The following is a 20663-nucleotide window of genomic DNA, read 5'->3' as shown; positions in this document are numbered from 1 at the left end:
TGTATCTCCTTCTCTCTGTAAATCTGCCTTTCCAAAAATAAAAAATCTTAGAAGAAATAAAAACAAAACAGGCTGAGAGACCTGCCCAGTGTTACACTAAAGAAGTAGAGTAAGTGGGGTTAAACACAGATTCATCTCCAAAGCCCGGGGTCTCACCATTCAGCCAGCGCTAGCATATGGGTGGACTCATCAAGGCCCATCCCCCCAACTATCACCATCATCTTTGCCATCACCACAACGGTTAACATCAGCGACTCAAGTGCCAGAAGATCTTGTATGTTTAATCCCTGCAATTCCATTAAGAGGAAGGTAGTATTCTCTCCATCCTAGAAATGAGTAAACAGAGGCACAGAGGTAGGAGACTACTTGTCAAAACAGCAGTCCCAGACTTGAATCCAGGCAATCCAGCTGTACATCTGGGGTGCCCAGTTGGGTTACCAAGGATACCACCTGGGTACCATGGGCCAGACTATGACAAGTGCTGACACGAGGTGACCTGAGGGGTCACAGCACTCCCAGAACCGGCCTTATTTACTGAGGAGGGTCCTGATTGTAGGCCTTTGTGCAGGGGTCAGAGCTGCACTCAGGAGCCGAGCAGGGAAGGAGCAGGACAGGGCCTTGCTCAAGACTAGCACAGCCGTTAGCTGCTGGGCTCAGCCCTGGGGCAGCGGGGGAAGGACAAGGCACTACACACCAGCAGGCAGCACCAGCCAACCTCGGTGTGAAAGCCTAGAAGCTAGAGTTTGAATTCTGGCAGTATGGACCTGCTGCGTGTGCGCGTACATGTGTGCGCGTGTGAGAAACAGAAACAACTGACATCAGGCAATTCCTCTTAACTGTCATTGGTTTTGTTCCCTCACCTATAAAATAGATAGCAGGGCCATAACGAGGATTCCATGAGACAACCCAGTAATCCACTGGAATCTCACTCAACCCCTTGTAGGCGCTCAGAACAGATGTCAGCCTGTATCCCAAACACCACTTCCCAGGTTTCACTGAGGGGATCAGACCAGACCATGAGCCACCATCACCTTTCCCCAGGCGATGTCTCTCCCCAACCCTCCCTGCCTCCCACCCTGTATCTCCCCTGCTCTGGTCAACCTGACTGCAATCTCTGTCCTACCGCTTGTGGGGTGCGTAGACCAGCTGCCTCTGTCTGGCCTAGCCCAGGCCCTTCTCCTCCTCCACAGGGACCTCGACTGCATGTGCAAAGGAGCCCAGAACAGAACCTGACTTCGAGTGATGGAGTATCATGGTCCCTACCCTGTCTGTTCATCTCAGTGGCCTGAGGAGCAATTTTAAAAGTACTACTACCCAGGGAAGGCTGTTGTGGTGCTGTGGTTCACGCCCACTTCCCATATCAGAGTGCCAGTTCAAGCCCCAGGACCTCTGACTCCAATCCAGCTTCCTGCTAATGCACACCCTGGGAGGCAGCAGAGGATGGGCCAAAGACTTGGGTTCTTCTCACTCACAAGGGAGACTCTGATGGAGCTCCTGGCTCCTGGCCTAGTCCCAGCTGCTGTGAACATCTGGAGAGGGAACCAGCAAAGGGATGAACTCTTCCTCTTTCTGTCACTCTGCCTTTTAGGATAAATAAATCAATCTTTTAAAAATTCTTTGAACAATTGCTCTGGCTCCACTTTCAGTTTTTTTTTCTTTTTCTTTTCTTTTTTTCTTTTTACTATATTCAGGGAGGGTTCCAGAATATACTTTTTAAAGTATTTCAAGATGTTTCCGTAACCAGCCAGGCCTGGAAATGACTGACTTAAAGTAGGAAGGAAGAAGACATGTGTGGGCTCATGCTTCACACACAGACACACACACACGCAGGGTGCCTTCCAAGGTCTGCGGGGTGCTGACCATAGACAGCCACTGCACAGATAATAAACAAAGTAACTATTTGGCAAAAAGCGACAGGTTACCCATTAACCATGAGTGATTTGTCAGTGCCCGAGAAGCCACACAAAGGATGACAGTGTGGCCAGTCACAGCAGTAAGGGGGGCCAAAGTCACACAAGTGGCAATCCGATCATGCAATATCCTGGCCTCGTGTCCTTCCTTCTTGGCTGAGTGAGCGGTGCCTTGGTCAGGAGAACAACCCTGGGGAGGATGGGCGGCGGATAGCAGTTCTCGGGTGGTATTCAGATCATCCCGATTTGAGCTAATATCTTGAATCACCCTGGGAATGGAAAGAACTGGAGTCCCTACATTGTTTGAATTTCTCTGCAAGTGGCATATTGCACCCATTCTGAATGGGGGTGGATGAGGTGCAACTGGGCACTTGACTGCATACGTTCGTCCCGTAGTGGTGATGCAGCTCTGGTTACACAGCTGGACAGGGTGGGGCTTGCGACATTGCTCAAACCAGTGGGGGAAGCTGGTTTTGGCCCCCAGTTGTGGGACAGGAGTAACAGCTGTAGTCATGGTTTTTACCCTCATCAACTTCCAGTGGGGGAGGAGTGGGGGCAAGGAAGGAAAGGCAGAAGAAAGAGATAGAGGAATGGAAAGAGAGAGGGAGAAAAATCAAAACCATGTGGAATCCAGGACACACAAAACCAACAAAGACATTGACTTTAAAGGCCCATGTCCTGGGTCACTTTATCTGCTAACACACAGAGCCACACACTAAATGCCACCCCCGGGAAGCACTGACAGTGAGAATGCCACCAGCCAGCTGGGGTTGCTATGTAGGGCCTTCCCAAAGTTCATGGAAGGCTGGTGTTGTAGGATAGTGAGTTAAGACTCTGCTAGCAATTTTGGATTCCTATTTTGGAGCACCAGTTGGAGTCCCAGTTACTCCACTTTTGATCCAGTGTCCTGCTAATGGCCCTGGAAAAGCAGCAGAAAACAGTCCAAGTACTTGAGCCCCTGCACCCACGTGGGACCAAAATTGGAGTTGCCGGCCCAGGAACTGACTGTTGTGCCCATTTGGAGAATGAACCAACAGATGGAAGATCTTTCTCCACTCCCTATTCTTTATGTCCCTTTTTATTTACTATTATTTATTATTATTATTATTATTTATTATTCAAATAAATAAATTAGCTTTTTTTTAGTTCAATTTCTTCCACAAATATTTTTTGAAAATGTATTTATTTGAAAGAGTTACTCAGGGAGGCAGAGACAGAAAGAGAAGTCTTCCATCTGTTGGTTGAATCCCCAGATGACCTGAAAGGCCAGCTTTGAGCCAGGCTGATGCCAGGAGCTAGACTTTCTTCTGGGTCTCCCACGTAGGTAGCAGAGGCCCAAGTACTTCAACCATCTTCGGCTGCACTTACCAGAAGCATTTAAGGAAGCTGGCTGGGAAGTGGAGCAGCTGGTATACAAACTGGCACCCACATGGTATACCAGCACGGCTAGGAGTGCACCACAATGCCAACTCCAATTCCACAAATGTTTTGGAAATCTCCTCGTAAACCCAAGCACGGAGCTAAATGCTTTATTGTTCTATGTCTCATTTAACAATCACAACCACCCTGTCAGTTGGTTCTAATATTATACCTACTTTACAGATGAGAAAGTTGAGGCATGAAAAGGTTCAGTGAATGAGGTCTATGATCTAGGCGACTGAGTAGTGGAGTCAAGGTCTGAACCAGGGCCTGGATGTGACCCTGTGGTTCTCAGCACCCTCCATAGCCCACGAGGTCTCTCTTGGTCCTTAATCCTCTGGTGGGCTTCTCGGCCAACATCTCACTAAAGGCTCTGTTTGTCTCAGTCCTCACAGCAAGGGTACAAAATGTCCACACAGCACACGGGGTACTGGAAGCCTTTATCCCTTGGGTGAAGTTCATGTTCCAGGATTCTGGCAGGTGTTCTCTGGGTAGATAAGGTTAGATGGGCTTTTGGCATGGTAACTCTGGAAAGAGTCCACTTCAAACAGTGGGAGGGTCAGGTCAATGGTAAGGGACAGAGTTCTAGTCCAAAGAAGCAAACAGACCCTGATTCATGTCAAGGGGTCAACTAAGCCCAGGGGAGAAAAGGACAGCCCTGGGAGAAACTCCCAGAAAACAGCTCACGGGGGCAACAGTGGCAGCCACAACAGCCATCCACTCCCGGGAGCCTATTGGCTTTCCTCCAAAATGGCAACAGAATCTACCCCAGAAGGATACATCACCCAAGCACCCAGGCTACTTAAGTGTAACTCACCTGTGTTCTTACCATGAGTCACTATTTTATACACATTCAGCTACTCTGTGTAATCCCTCCAAAATCCCTCCGAGGTATCTTGAATACCAGTTCACTGGGAAGAAAACAATTTCAGAGGAGTTAAGTGTCCTGCCCTGGGGTCATGCAGCCTGATCAGAGAACTCTGGCCAGGGGTTCAGAGGCTAGAGCCACAGGAATGACTGGCCTTAACCTCCACTTGTCTGAATCCTGTTTCTGCAGATCCAGGGCTTCCAAGAACCCAGGGGGAGGCTTCCAATGTTTAGACCTGTGTCAACTCCAAAAGCTGGTCCCAGGAACCAACTGATGTCCCTAATTTAGTGGTCACCTTGTCCAGTAGCCCTATTGGACGCTGGAGACAGTGATAGGCTCTGTGTTGTCTACTACGGTAGCCATGTGAGCACTCGAAATACAATGGAGATGATTTCTAACTTCACTGAACTTTATTAAATTTTAACACACACAGGGAGCTAGCAGGTGGCCAGCGGATGGGAGATAACAGCTCACTGGCTTCTCCCACTCAGAGCAAGTCCTCTTTCTGGGGCTCTCCTGGCTCGGCTGTGTGAACATTCAGGGCTCCCCAGGGCAGGCCTTGGTGTGAATGAACAGAATACACTTTTCTCACTCACTGTGCAGCAACCGCAGTGAGAAAGGCCCGATTCCCAAACAAATAGCTTCTTCCTTATTCCTTAAAATAAAAGGCAAATGTGTAAAAGGCCCCTAACGAAATGACTTAGAGAAAGATCGCCCCTTTCCTTGATGACAAACGTCTTTGGCTGATGAAGACACGAGGACTCACGTTTGGTAGCGAGAAGCCAGAAGGCCACACAGCACCTCCGAAGGGGTCATAAATCAGGAGGAAATAGTCCCAAGGAGCCAACAGCTTCCCAACAGTGTTCCTCTGGAACTATTTTAAGTTCCCAACACACAGTCTCCATGAGATGATTTTATTCACACCGGTAGAAGAGGCGCCCTGAGCCTAGCAGGATGCATCTTTAAAGTCATGGGGAAATGAACACCCACGCCACGGGTCCCAGCCCTGCCAGGCTGCAGTCCTGAGTGGCAGGTCTATTTTAAGGTACCTGAATGGCTCGCCTGTTTGGGAGCAGTGAGGGATGCTCTGGCCTGCCTTTAGTGCCTCCCACGCGCCTGGAGCAACCCATTCATTTCTCTGTTCAGGAAGTCACTGCATTGGTCGGCCCCACCCAGGCCCATCCCAGCACAGGAGGAAGGGAGCAACAGGAACAAGGGTGTGGGCTTCCCAAGAGGGCTGCGTCTGAATCCTGCCGGGGCTCTCACTAAAGCTGTGCTGCCACCCAGACCACCCTGAACGCTAGCTCAGCCAGCTGTGAGACAGAAGTAGGAAGAATCCACAGGGTGCTGAAAGGAACATGATGGCACTGCCGCAGTCGACCTGGGGCAAAGGTCTGAAGCTCCCAACAGGCTCAACACAGAGGTGAAGCACCAAGGATGAGAGGCGAGCATTCAGTCTGAGGAAGGGCATGCATGGGTGAGGAGTGGAGAACTCACAGTGAGGCTGCCTGGGTACCACTTGTTACCTGTGTGGCCTGAGCATGTGAATTCCCTTCCTGGAGCCTCCGCCTGCTTCCTCTAAAGATGGAATGAGAAGGGGCCAATGTTTGGTGCAACCATGAACACTGCTTAGCACCCCTACGTTCCACATCAGAGTGCTTGGGTTCGAGTCCCTACATTCCACATCAGAGTGCTTGGGTTCAAGTCCCGGCTTCACTTTCCATTCCAACTTCCTGATAGAGCAAACCATGGGAGGTAGCAGTGATGGTTCAAATACTGGGTCCCTGCCACCCACGAGGAAGACCTGGGTACAGTTCCCAGCTCCTGGGTTGGTCCTGGGCCAGCCCCAGCTGCTGTGGCATTTAGAAAAGGCATCAGGAGACAGGCAATCTCTTTCTGCCTTTCAAATAATTTTTTTTAATGTAAAAGATGTTCATAATGGAGCCTACTTCACCAATTATTGCATGACTTTTGCCATGCTAGGTCCAATGTGGCCCTTTCTGCTTAAGCCTGACCATTCCAATTCCCCTGGGGAACTCCAGCGATGCCTGCAGCTGAGGAATGGGCCAAAGCAGCCAGGCTGGGAAGGCAAGGAACGCCATCACCCAGGGTGGGGCAGGACGAGCCTTGAGGAGCAGCGATGCTCCCAATGCTGATGACTGCTAATGCCTGGGCGTTCATGACGCCCGAGACTCTCCACTAACTCTGCCCACACAGTCTGGACCCACCCCGGACCATTTGTTGCAGTATCTATGGAGGTGGGGCCTCAAGTCAGACAGGCACAACACACACACACACACACACTTTTATTTTTAAGTTCTTCACTCCAAGTGACTCAAAGATGAATCTGGATTAAAAGCCCCTGAAACAATAACCCCTCTGGGAAAGAACTAAATATCCTTTCTAGGGAAGACTGAGGTTGAGATGTACCGAGAAACTAATAGCTGGCAGTCAGGGGCAACGACATTGCTCTGCCACCCTGCCAGTCCCAAGAAGCCGAGGACAAACCAGCTGAGAGGCATGAGGCTGCTCCCACGCCACTCAAGAGGGTTCTCTTTCTGGCTGAACACCTGACCTACACTCAGCTTCAGGAGCCTCAAGCTGCCTGCAACGTAGCTCTCCCTTTCCCAGAACCAAGGGAAACACGTGCCAACTCCTACTGGTCCACAGAGTGAGTAGACCTAATCAAACAGACCCTACAGTAATGGCTGGCAACAGTGGGCTGAGCTTCCTTCCAGGGCCTGACTGCCAGCAAGCCAGTGAGAAAGCAAGAGCCGGGGTTACGCTGCCCATCCACAGAAGGAGATCATGAGTTCAGGAATGACATCAGATCTGGCTTACTGCTCAGCACTGTGGAACTGGCCCTGCCCTCAGGAAGGGCACCGGAGTGCAATGCTCCAAGCTTGCTTGTGAATAAGAAGTTCAAGGGGGCCTCGCCTACTGGTCAACCTCTGATTCGCCATGCTGACTTGGACACCACCAACTGGAACTGCACTTGTGTCTTTGGTTAGCCCTGCTTCTGTCCACAGCTCCTCCTATTTTAGTTGGTGGCCTCAGACCATGCATCTCTGGTCCCACCCCCCTCCCTGCTCATAGCCCACACCCAAGCTGCTGGAAATGCCATTCGCTTTGAGAACAAAACACACCCATGTCCCCTCTCCCGTCACCTGGGTCTAGGCATCTTCTCTCACACGGATTACTGCAAAATCGTTTAGCTGGCCACTCATGATCCTGACACAACTTGACCTTATGAAAATGCACGTTGGATTATGTCACTCTGTGCTTTAGTCTGTCCAGTGCTTCCCAGCATGCTCAGATTGAAAGCCTAAAAGGCCCCATGTGACTATCAGCACTCCCATTTCTCCTGTAACCACACCTCCTACTATGCTTCCCCATGCTCGCCCCACGCCAGCCACCTGGATCTCCTTGGTACTTCTTGGACCCACCAAGCATTCTTGCTGTCCCCTCTGCTTGGAGCTGTCCTCCACAGCCAGGCTAGCCCCCACTCTTCCTCACCATTTGTGCAGCCTGCACCCTCCACTCTTCCAGATTTTTTAATTCATCTGCTTTATTACCAAACACTTGACAGAGCCAGTACCCAGTGAGCTCTTGCTAAATTACTAAATGGAAGTGCCCTACTCTAAACTCTCAGCCTCTCCCCTACTCTCAATCCTGTAGCCCTTCTACCCTAACCACCAAGCAGCTCTGAAAGAATCAACATGGTAGTGGACACTACCTGGGCAACTTCATGAGCATCCACCGGACAGGTGGACGGCGGGGAGGAGGGCTGCATGGGGCCATCCTGCTCATCCATCCCTCCTTAGAGGCAACTCTACTCCCAAGGCCTTCTGGCCTCCTGCTGAATTGGGCCCAGCCTCCTTCTGGCCTGTTCAGCTTGACCTGCAGGATGAAGTCCAGAACAGCTGCAAGCAACTGCCTTTCAAACCAGGTCCAAGGAGAAACAGAAGAAGCAAGATGCAACCCCTGGTTGTAAGTAGCTCCTTGGGCTGTGTGTCCTGCCCTCTCTGGAACATGGTGTTCATTTTCTACAACCTTGGGTTGGATGGGTGGGTGAGCTGGTGGGAAAAGGACATGGCAGCCGCCCCACTGACCAAGCCTCCTGCCCTGGTGGCTAAAGCCCTGCTTGCACGTTGTAAAGTCAGAGTGTGAGGATCAGAGCCCATGCACCCCAGGAACTGCCTGCTCTGCGTCTTGGCCTTCACAAACCCTGGCAACCCATCGGACCCAGTTACTCTCATTTTCCCTCCTCTTTGAAAAGCTGGCCCTGCCAACTTCAACAAACAACATTTAAAAATATTCTTCTGCATTACAGCTGTGCCTTCTACAATCCTTCATAATGCCCATCTCTGTCCCACAAAGGATAAAGGGTGTAGCAGTTTTCATTTCTCTCTTTTTTTTCTCCCCTAGCTGCTCCCCCGCTATAAATACCCGAGTCTGGGTTGGCGGCCTCCAAACACCGGCTGGATGAAGTCACCCCGGAGCTGGCCCTCACCCCAGCCTTGGCCTGCCAGGGCCTGGACACAGCTGTCCAGCGCCGAGGCATTAGGTCGTGGCCAAAAGCATCCAGAACTCATCCTTCCAAGGTGGGGGAAGGGGTGCTCCGAGTACAGTAATCCCAGCTCTTCCTAATACAAAAAGGATGGTATGCAGCCTTGGTGGGTTTGGGGCTGGTGGTTCCCCCAGAATGCTGGTTGTTGGGCTCAGCCAAGGTAGAGCGGAGAAGGTGCCTGTCCAGGGTCCACGTGGGGGATCTGGAGCCTTCATGGAAAGACAGGCCCTTGGGGAATCCGGCAAGCCCTCATCCCACCATGGGGAAAACAACCAAGGTCTGAGAGGCAGGAGTGATTCACTCCAGGTCACCGAGAGGCCACACTCCACGCCAGACTGTTCTGGAATCCTGTCCCTAGTTCTCCACGCCATGCTGCTACAGGCACACTCACCAGGGAGGTGAGCTTTGGTGTGTACTCACTGATAGCTCTCCTCACAGCCAGACAGTTTTAAAAGTACACACTTTACAACAAAAACTTTGAAGATATCAACACCAGCTTGGCTTCCATTCAAGACTGGTTTTCCTGCACTGTAAGGCTTACTTCATACTCTTTGGGGTCAAACTCATCTCTCCCCAACCCTAACCTTCTTGCTCTAGTTCTTCTGGGGTTCGGTTTTCCTGTTCCCCATCATGGACAGACTCTTCAGCTTACTTGTGGGAGCGGGGGTAGGAGCAGGACACTGCTGCAGTATAATGCAGAAAGAACTCCTTGGTGTGTCACCAACAGCCCATAGTCAGTTCATGTCCCAGCTGCTCCACTTCTGAGCCAGCTCCCTGCTGGTGGCCTGGAAAAGCAGCGGAGGATGGCCCAAGCGTGTGGGTCCCGGCCACCTACGTAGGAAACCCAAATGAAGCTCCTGACTCCTGCCTCCAGCCTGGCCCAGTTCTGGTTGTTATAGCCACTTGGGGAGTGAACCAGTGGATGAAAGATCTCTCTCTCTCTCTGTGACTGAGTGGACCTCACATTACTAATAATGACTTTACATGTATTTTTGCAGTAGATTCACGCTGCTTGTTTTTTTCATACGACAAGAAAAAGGGTCAGAAAAGGCCTGACACAGGTTATCAGCGAAGCCATGGAGTCTATCTCACTTTTATTAGGGTCATGGAATTCAGCAGGACCTTAGGGAGTTCAGGCCAGACAATGAGCTTTAAGGTGGCTCCACAATGTCCCATGGGAAACGTGTTAGCAATCTATGGTGCATACTCTGGAACACCTTAACCATAAATCAGAAAGGGACCAATCAGCTGTGAACTGAACTGTGATTTGGTAGACCCTAAACTGTCAGTTGAACATTCCAAGTAAGACTTGGAACCAGTAAAAGATAATACGAGGCCCTCTGCTGTCATCCTGTTTTATACTGCTCTTGCTTGCGTGGCTGACCACCCCGCAGTGGCAAGAACCGACCCAGTGGCCTCCATGCAGGCTTGCCTGTCTCGACCTTCCTTCTGCATTGGGGTTGCTGTAGTCCAAAAGGTTATGTTCAAGACCACAGAAAAAAAAATGCGGAGATAGGAGCCAAACCCAACAGGGGAAGCAGGGCAGATGGAAACCCTGTTTGTCACCTCTGTCAGCACAAGCCTGCTGGGTCAAGGTCTCTTTCATGGCACTGCTGCGAGGACAGTGTATGGGGTACACCTTGGAGGTGAGGCTTTCCATCACTGGGTGCCTGGAGGTCGTGGGATTGGGGAACAGACACACTCGAGATCTGAATGGTAAAAATCAGTTGTTGAAAAGCCCTCATGCTGCGCTCTGGCAGGCTTCTTCACATCTGGATAAAAGATGTGGAAAAGTTTTCCTCCCCTCTGTGCCATGTCCCTTGCTCCTCCTCATTACGCATCGAAACCTCCCTACCTCAAGGTCACTTGCTGTGCTGCCCAGACTCCCCCCGTCCACGTGCCTGGGCCTCTAGGCCTGAGTTCACACTGCTTCCTCCATCTGGAGCCCTGTGTGTGAGCGAGGCAGCACCTCCCCCTCTCCCGCGCTGCCTGCCCAGGTACTGCTGGCATGCACAGTGCGTGTGCCTTCCAGAGGGGCTGCCAGGGCCGCAGTTTGCGGTGGAAGCACTCAGGATGAACCCCCGACTGCGCTGAGGGCAGGCTATCCACACAGCCATCACGGCCATAGCAAACTGTGTGACTCTCCTATACATACACACTGCGTCTTCCGTTACGTCCTAAATGCCCTGGCTAGCCACGGCCATTCTTGCCCTGCTCCCGTCTGTGTCCACTGCCCCATCTGTAGCTGCTGCGTGGCAAGTGGTAGATTAAAGAGGATGGCGTGGCACTTCTCAGGCCAACTCGGGCTGTGCTTCTTAATTGTCTCCTCCCAACCCAGCATGCGGCTCCAAGACAGCAAGCCAAAGCTGCCAAAGCATTGAGGCCTGTTGGAAAAACAAGCCAGATGACCACAAAGTGTGTTTATGCGATAGGCAGGCAAAACACAGAGCACCTGCTGTGCCGTGGCTCAGGACCCACTGGCTGCCACAAGCCGGGGTCTCAGCAGAATTGCTTTCTGAGGGCCTGGAGACTTCACACCCTGCAAGGTCACGGCTGCCCTGACAGGGGCAGCAGAGGGCTGACCCCACTCCTTCCTGCCAAATCCACATACCATCTTGGGGGCGACTGAGCCATAACTGAGCAGGGTGTGAGGGTACTTTCCCAGACTCTGTGACTTCCTCTTACCTCCACATACAAACTATTAATCACCAAGCAGAGCCTTGTGACTAATGCCTGTCACCCTGAGATTGGGTCATGATCCTTTCCAGCACAGGAGACTCTCAGTTTAGCAAAAGCGAAAAGCAAAACCAAGCAGAGTGTCAAACACTATGTGCAGAATGTAATTGAGGGACTGGTGTTGTGGCACGGTGGGTGAAGCTGCCACCTGTAATGCCAGCATCCCCTGTGTCTATAAGTTCATGAGTTGGCTACACCATTTCTCATCCAGCTCTCTGTTAACGCACCCGGGAAAGCAGCAGAAGATGCCCCAAGTATCTGAGCCCCTACACCCATGCAGGAGACCCGGACAAAGCTCCTGGCTTCGACCGGGCCCAGTCCCTGGCCATTGAGGTTATCTGGGCAGTGAACCAGCAGATGGAAGATCTTTTTCTCTGTGACTCTGCCTTTTGAAGAAAAATAAAATTTTTAATGTAATTAAGACTAACGACACAAAGCCCATCACACAGACCCTTTGTAAGTCCTCAACCACCTCATAAGTTGGCTACTATTCTCAGTTTTCTCCCATAGAGCGCATTCTCAAAACCAGGAATGAATGTGCTCCCCAGGGGGACACCGGGAAATGGCTGGAGAGTTTTGAGCATCAGGACAGGTGGCAGAGGCAGGGAGCTACAGAGCACAGGACAAGAACAAAAGCTCTCGTCCACAATCAAGGTCAAGGTGCAGAAACCCTGTTATGGGGGAAGAGACTAAGGCACAAAAGTTGCACAACTGGTCCAGGGTCATAAGTTCAAGGCCATGCGGAACAACACTGAGGTAGCCCCACCCTGAGTCGTCCTTCAGCCACCAGACTGGCAGCCTCTCCAACATCCCAGGGGCATTTGTACTTGAGAACTGGTCTCACCCCAGGGGACCGTGGTTAGCGCAGGGCTGAAGTCACTGCCTGCAAAGACCAGGTAGCCGTATCAGTCTCTGGGTTCCAGTCTCACCTCCACATCCCATCCAGCTTCCTGTATGGGGAATGAGAACTGGTGTAGCTGATCCAGGGAGTCAGGGTCTACTCCAGTTGGAGACCTAGACAAAGTCCCCAAATCCTGGCTTCAGCTCAGCCCAGGCTCAGCTTCTGCAGGAATTTGGAGAGTGACCCAGCAGACAGAAGGGGTATCTGTCTTTGAACTAAACACATTGCTTTTATTTTTGTTTGTTGTTTTAAAGATTTATTTTGGGCCCAGCGCAATAGCCTAGTGGTTAAAGTCCTCGCCTTGCACCACCAGGATCCCATATGGACACCAACTTGTGTCCCAGCTGCCCACTTCCCATTCAGCTCCCTGCTTGTGGCCTGGTAATGCAGTCAAGGATGGTCCAAAGTCTTGGGACCCTGCACCCACGTGGGACACGCAGAAAAAGCTCCTGGCTCCTGGATCAGCTCAGCTCTAGCCATTGTGACTACCTGGGGAGCAAACCGTGGATGGAAGATCTTTCTGTCTTTCCTTCTCTCTGTAAATCTGTCTTTCCAATAAAAAATAAGTAAACCTTTAAGAAAGAAAGAAAATACACTCTTATCACTAGGGGACAAAGATTAAAAAAAAAGATTTATTTATTCACGTGACTTGCTTCAGGGCATGGGTATCAAAGCCCTTTCCAACCCAACCTGAACTTCAAGGTCAGGGAATTCTGAGTCAGCAGTTGAATATTGCAAGGGACTTGGGGGCCAGACCCCCTTTCCCACAAGCTCTGCTGACTCCAAGACCTGAAATATAACATCGCTGTGACTGCCTCCTCTCCATGGTGTCTCCTGGAGCCAGCTCACCTGCTGAGGGAGAACATCACAGAGGGGGCCACAGCTTTTCCACTGGCCTGACCTGACTGACCACCAAGCAGCCGATACCTGTAAGGCCCTCCCTGGCCCTGCAGGTGCAATGGGCCCTCCAGTACACACTTCCAAGGCTAGGAAAGCCACAGAATAGCCCTGAAATGAAGCAACATGGCCTGGACCCCTGATCCCTCCCCCTGGCTGTGAAGATTCCCTGGTCTCTTGGGAGAGGTCACCTGCACACAGCCGACCATTCACCAGCAAGATCTTGCTGTCACCGGAACGTCGGCCCGAGTTGTCATTTCAAGATGGTCAGACACTGGCCTCTTCCTGGTTTCCCTGGATGCTGTTGATGTTCAGGAAAAGCACAGGCTTGGAGCTTGAGCCAAACAGGGCTGAGTTCTGGCCCAGTCACAGCCAGGCTCCTGGAGTTCCCCACTGGGATGCTCATGGGCACCCAAGAAGAGATCAGAGGAGCAAAAGATTGTTGGTGAAAAGTCAGGCCTATTACTGCAGCTGTAGAAGCACAGAAACAGGGGTCAGTGTCCCACCTGGTGTTAGGGAAAGTACTGAGGGCGCAAGGACAGTAGGGGACAAGCAGCACAGAGTCCTGGCCATGCTGTGGCCCATGCCTCCCAGGAACACCCCAACCCTGGATTTCCCGAGTTCCCGTCTCAAAACGGAAGCAGGCAGAATGGATACAGTGACAAGCTCCTCTAAGTGATGGCTACCAACCAAGATTGCCCCTGGGCCAGTGCTATTGCCCAGGGATGGGGGGTTGGGGACTGGTACTGCTGATCTTAAGGAAACTTTCAACTAAGTCCTGTTGATTTACTGCTGCCTAATCAGACACCTGCTTAACACTCCTTCTGGGCAGGGATCCCACCTAAGCAGAATGTCCCCAACACGCATTTTACTCCTTACAGATGATCTTGGGAACCCTGTTAGAAATTAGATTGTGAAATTTTTTATTGATGGCCTGGTACTGTGCATGACAGGTTGAGTTGCCATGGAGATTGCACCCATTCTACACTGGGGATCAAGTCCTACTCTGCTCTGCCCCACTTCCTGCTAACGCACACACTGGGAGGCAACATCGTGAGGCTCTAGTGCTTGCACCCCTGCCGCCCTTGTGGCTAGAGTGCCAGGTTCCTGGTGTGGGCTAGCCTGGCCCAGCCCTTCCCAACTCACTCTGGACATCTGGGGAATGAGCCAACAGAAGAAAGATCTCTTTCTCTCTGTAACTGTGCTTCAATCAACCAACCAATCCTTTAGAGAATGTTGTCCTTCGTCATCAAGAACAACTTAGAACCTTTTGTTTTCATAGAAATGGGGGAATGTTCTGCAATGTCAAAGAAACTCAAATGGCAATGTTAGAATGGAACATGTTCTGTGATGGGGTGCCTGACCCACAAAGGTAGGGCAGCAAGTGTGTGTCACACACCACAGAAGGCTCATCAGCGAGCAGCATGCTGGTGAGCTCACCATCTATCTGATGGAGAGACAGACACAAGCAGGGTGGTTGGCACACGTGCCCCGGAGGCTGTGCAAGCCTCAGGCAACAGGGTGGGTGCATCAGATGGGGCTTCCTGAAGGATGCAGAACAGCTCCACCTAGTTCTTCTAACTCCCTAGGGCCAGGTTTGCATTTCCCAGGGACACCAGTGGGGTACAGCTAGAGGTAAAAAAGTAAGTTTCTGTTTCCAAAGTTTGATTTGTTTCAGTTTTCACAGATCCCTTGACTTCAACAGAAGAGTCAAAGAGAAGGTGCTTCCTCCCTCAGACTCTGCAGGTGTGGAAGCAGCAACCAGCAGCTCAATGAACTCTCCTGCCTGCAGCTGATTATCTCAGCAGAAAACCATCCTACCATCTTCTCCCTAGGCAAGTTCTGAGACCATGCGTGAAGTCTTCCTGCCTAGGATACAGCCCTGATACTTCTTGGTGGCAGGTGACAGCCAAACTTTGTTCCTGATGGTAAACAATTGAATAATTCAGAAAAGACCTGAGTCACCGTTTTTCTGGCTAAAAGGTCCTTGGGTCATGACCGGGTTGCTATGACTGGCTGCCACTAATGACAGAGAGGTCTTTCTATGCGGTGATTTCAATGACCCCAGTCACACGATCTCATTATCCTGTTGTCTTTCTGAAATACTACTGAGACAAACCTTTATCTGCGGCCTTTGTTTACTGCTTCTTGCTTCCTTCACTGGACGGGAAATTTCACAGGAGGAGGACTGTGCCCCTCCATCCCCCCACTTCACCCACAAGCACAGTTTAGCGGATAAATAGTGGCTGAATGCACTGCTGCTAGGCATTGCACAGTTACAATGTGCTAACATCTTTCCATCCACAATCTCACTTATTGCTCATACAAAACTATGTTTATGATCTCCCATGTTACAGATGGCAGAACAGAGGCTAAGAAGGGTTAAGAGATTTGTCCCAGGCCACTCAGATAAGCAACAGAGGTGGGTTTCCAACCCTGGTGGCGATTCCCAACCTGTGCTCTTTGTTACACAGACAACAGCAACCCTCCTGGAGGCTGCTTGGGGAGAAAGAGTATTGTTCCCAATGTCCTGTCAGTTGCTGTATACTCTACAAGCGGCAGAGTCTTTTTTTTTTTCCCGTAATGCCACGGACACTCATGAAAGCTTAGTAAAGAAAATGGCCAAGAAGAAATGCCAAGAACCACCTGAGTCGCATCCAGGATGGGTGGGGCTGGGAGAGGCTGTTCTTTCTGGCTGGCTGCAGGTTTGTAAATAGCAACCCCTTTAAAGTGGTTTCCCTGTCTCCTAGGAGGAAGTCAGGCGGATTTCAACATTTCATGACACTGCCCTACCACCATTGGAGACATCTACAGGGAAAGAATCCCACCGCGTAGCTCCAGGGGCTGCAAAGCCGCCGTTGTGTTTGGTAAACACGACACAGCTTTTATCTCCCAACTCCAGCAGTGCCAAACCTTATTGGTCCAGCATTCTGAGTAATGGACAGGAATAGATGGATGATGGCGCTCAAATTTCCAGTTGGAAGACATTAAAAGTTTAACAGCCCCATAGAGCTGAGTCAAATGCCTGTGCCCATGCTATATAATTAACAGGCATAACAACAATAAATACGTAATTTAAGGAGGAGACCAGCGGGACAAGAATACTAACCAGCACTCTCCCTGTTGGTCTTCAGCTGTGTCCACTCCAACCTTGCTGGCCTTGGAGTGACTTCAATATGACAAAGGCTAGGGGCTCTCTGCTGCTTTCCTATAGTAGTTCATGCTACCTTCTGAAGCTGGCTTTCAGGCATAAGTAATTCATTGTGCCTCTACTCAACACGCAATTCACTTGGAGCAATGAGACTTAATCCATCAGCCTGATCATTGTGAGGGAGGCCACCCCCGTCAGCTTTCATGTATAAAAAATGAGCATCTATGCAACCTGTCACCTTGCTTACAAGGAGCAGAGAACCTGTGCAGGAGACACCTGGGCTTTGTGCCTTCAGGGAGATGTGTATCATGGGCGGAACTCTGCTCTCTTGGCTACTTGGGGCTTTAAGCAGGACTGTTTAAGCAGTCGGGAAGAGGTCAAATCAAAGAAAAATCCGAAGGGAGTGCTGACTTAAAAGTAGAAACGGCCCTTTGCTTGTAAACCCCAGGTGCTTGAAGGCACCTGTTCCCTGGAAATTTCTGACTGCTCGAGGTTGCCAAGGTACCGCTGTTCGGTACAGCCTGGACATGCTGCGGACAGAGAAGTCCCTCTCTCCCATATGCTGCACATTCCACATGGAAAGTGTGTTCCCTTCTAGTGTGTCTGGCACCGCTTCCTCCACTTCTGCTCCAGTTTAGTTTAGAGTTTTGGGGCTTTAAGTTGTTCCCAAGAAGCCTTTACTTCTTCAAGGTCAGCCTGGGTCTCTCTCTCCCTTCTTGGGCAAAAGTACAGAACATTTCCCCCCTGGGGCTGTGACAGTGGGCTGGAAATACCCATGTCCACCACTTCCTCTCCTGGAGTTGGTGACCCCAGCTCTGACGTCACAGACCTGACGCAGCAAGATGCAAGGCCTTGCCCATTCCAGGCATCTCCCTTGGCAGGGTCAGCAACAAACCGGGGATGCCAGAGGAAGCCAGGCTGGGCCAACACGAGTGCCTAGCAGAACTGCTAGCCACCTTGGCAGCTGGACGCAACAACCAGGATGCTTTCCCTCCTCTTGGAAGATTGAACTCCGGGGCTTGCCTGTGTTCAAACCCTGGTGCTGTCACTTTGCCTCTGTGCTGTGAGTGGTTGGATCAAGTGCCAGCAACAGTGACAGACACATGGCACGCTGTTTTAAATGTTACCTATGACAGTGATGTCAAACCACACAGAGCTTGGCTCCCTTCATCCCCTGCCAGTGCCCACCTGGGCTCTGCCAGTGTCTGCCTGGACTCCTCCACTCCCTGCTCACGTGCCACTGTAAGCTGCCTCCCAACTGATGCAGTTCTAAATCCTTTCCAGACTCCCAGGACTGGAGTCCCAAGGCCGGTGGCAGGTGAGTACACGTCACAGCCCGGCTTTCCCATAGCAAAGCTCCATTGCTTTGCTCTCACCCTTTGCATTTTTGAAAAGTTGGGGCACCTTTGGAGAAGGGTAGTCACCCAACGCTGCCCACCTCTCACTCCTTCCCACGATGTGGTTTACTAAGTGGGCCATCGTTCCTTTTAGCAAAATCCATAATTATGCAACAGAGGGTTTTAATCAACTGCTCACTTCACTGATGACAGCTGGGAAAACCAGGCCAACAAAGGGTTCCCTTTCTAGGAAGAGGACATCAAAGAGTCACCAGGCTCTGATTTCTTGGGGACACAGAGTTAAGAAGCCCCCATCATCCCTTACTCTCATCTCCCAACGGAAGGCCAACTTTGGGCATCTTTTAACCTGGAGATGCTCAAGGTGTAACCCCAGCTCCTGGATCTCATTCAGTGCCTCTCACCAGAGAACCACATGTTCTGCCCAGGCTCAGCCCTCTGGCTGCTGCTACCCAGCCCAAACTGGACCAGGTGCACAGACACAATCCACCCACCTGGGGAACTGCGGGGGGTGATGGAGGGGACCCGCCAGCCAGAGACCAAATCCAGACAGGCAAAAAGCGGCTGGACAGGAAGCTCCACTTCAGGCGGTGTTCAGAAATGCCATGGTCCAGAGGCTCACTCTCATCCGTGACACTCCCCCCTCTCCCGAAAGCAATAATCCCCGCGCGGCAGAGTGGACATCAACCCGGACTCTACCTTCCAAAATCGGCGGCGCAAAAACAACTTTAGGCAAGGGCTAGGTCAGTGAACTCCATCCTCGACCTAACACTTTCTCCCACAGCCTGGGCGTACGCACGAGTCTCTTTCCCACCTGCCCAAAACCCGCAGCCCACGCACTTACCGTTGGCGTTCTTGCCGCAGATGAGATGCTCGTAGGGCTGCAGGACGCCCCAAAGCTCCGCGTCATTGTTGATGACCATCTCCAGGACCTCAGCGGACACCTCTCCGCCCCCTGCCCCTCCGCCGTCGGGGCTTTGGCTGGCAGCTACCCTGGCCCGGATCTCCTCCACCAGGTTCTCCATGCACGCGGTGAGCGAGATGGCTGCGTACTCGTGAATACGCACGGAGATGCGGGTATCCACCATCCAACGAAAGAAGCGGCCCACCGAGAAGGTGAGGCCGCAGCGCGCCGACTTGCCCCGGCGCAGCCCGTCGCCCGCGCTCATGCTGTACAGCGACAGCGCCTTGACGGCGGCCAGCGCGCAGCTCTCGGCCAGCGCCCAGCTGTGCACCAGGCGCACAGCGCTCTGCACCTCGAAGCGGGTACACTTGGCGTGCAGCACGCTCAGCCGCTGCGCCTCACGAGCCACACGGATGAGGGCCCGGCGGAGAAGTCCGGCCAGGCGCTTCACGGCCTCGGCCGAGAACGCGGGCAGCCTCCGGCCGCCGCCGCTGCCGCCTTTGCGGAGCACCCGGGCCACGTCTCCCTCGGTCCAGGGGAACTCCTCCAGTTCGGGGAGGCGCGGGCAGCGCGAGAAGAGGTCGGCCACTTCGGGGTCCTCGGGCAGCACTGTGTTCACCGTGTCCCAGCTGTTGTGGCGGCTGTTCATGGAGCCGGAGTAGCACCACCAGGCCGCCCCGCGGTGCTGCGGCGCAGAGGAGTTGAGCGCCTGCGAGTTGGACTTGGAGGACGAGAGGCTGAGTGAGCGGCACGAGTCCCCGGCCCCATACCCGGAGTCCAAGGTCAAGTCCTCCAGCGTCTTCAGAGTGGAGCTGTACGTCCCGGCCATGGAGAGCCTGCTCAGGGTGGCCTCTCCGAGGGAGGGGCGCTCACAACGCCATGCGCCACCTCCCCGCCCCTTTCCCAAGCGGGCAGAAGCAAACTCTAGGCTCTCCGGGACGCTCTCCTGCTTCTCTGGGCCGCCAGGCTCGGCCGCCGCATCGCCCGCCAGCCGGCCGCGGGAAAGGTGGGCGAGGCTGGCGGCTAGCCGGAGCCCGACGCGCGCCCGGGGATCCGGCGCGGAGCTGTCAGGGGGCCGCTTCCTCCTCGGCACTGTCCTGGCTCTTCCCTGGCCGTCCCTCAGGGCGGTGTGCGAGTCCGTCTCTGCGAAGGACCCGTGAGCGAGCAGGGCGGCGGCGGTGCGGGGCGCGAGGCAAGTCGGGGAGCCGCCGGACCGGGACCGCTCGGCAAACTTGTGCGCCGGCCGCCCGCACAGCTGGGGACCCCGGCGGCGGCCCGCAGGCAAATCACCGCGCGCGGACCACCAATCCGGGGCCGCGCCGGGCAGGGGCCGCGCCAATGGTTGGCGAGGGGGGCGGTCATTATGCAGATTCCGCGCCGCCGCCCGAGGCACCCCGCGGCGGCGATGGGGGCGGGGCGCTGGGGATGGAGGCAGGGCGGGCGAGAGGGCTGGGAGGCGGGGAGCAGGGCCGTGGGCGCGAAGAAAGACAGAAAGGCCAAGCCGCGGTGCGAAGCCCCCTTCCCGCCATCCCGGCTCGAGGATGCAGCCCTCTGCGGCCGAGCGCCCCTGCCAGCCCCCGCAAACCGGGCGTCTCACCTCTGTCCTCGACTTTCTTGCTTGTCGGAGATGAAACTCAAGTTGGATGCGCAGGGAGGAGGGACGCCCCTTGCTCCTGCGGGCTCGGATCCGCGGGCTCCGGGCGAAGTGGGGAAGCTGGCAGGCTCCACGTCCCCCAGCCCCAGTGGTCGTTTTGCAGCCGGGTTTCCCGACGGGTTAGTGGATGGAGAGAGGGTCTCCGCCTGTTCTGCGCGCTGCCCCATCCCCGTTTCGCACCCGTGGCTTGCGGGGCGGAGCCTTGTTCGCCCGGAGTGGGGAGCTGTGCGGACGTGGGGGAGGGGAGCAGCTGAACCCGAGAGCCCAATACAGGCCGCGGCCGGTCCCGCACACGTGC

The 20663-nt window shown here is 53.1% G+C and overlaps 1 protein-coding gene across 1 annotated transcript in view; it reads right to left on the bottom strand.

Annotated features, from left to right (window-relative positions):
- Positions 1-19940, bottom strand: part of ABTB2 (ankyrin repeat and BTB domain containing 2) — a 166101-nt gene extending 146161 nt beyond the window's left edge. Inside the window, exon 1 of the mRNA XM_004585412.2 lies at positions 18652-19940. Within this exon, the coding sequence (XP_004585469.2) occupies positions 18652-19540 (889 nt within the window). The 5' untranslated portion in view covers positions 19541-19940. The remainder of the gene's footprint in view (positions 1-18651) is intronic.
- Positions 19941-20663: the final 723 nt, after the last annotated feature.

Source organism: Ochotona princeps, chromosome 4 (genome assembly GCF_030435755.1).
Source record: "Ochotona princeps isolate mOchPri1 chromosome 4, mOchPri1.hap1, whole genome shotgun sequence".
Lineage (NCBI taxonomy): Eukaryota > Metazoa > Chordata > Mammalia > Lagomorpha > Ochotonidae > Ochotona > Ochotona princeps.
This window is presented reverse-complemented; position numbering and strand designations above follow the sequence as displayed.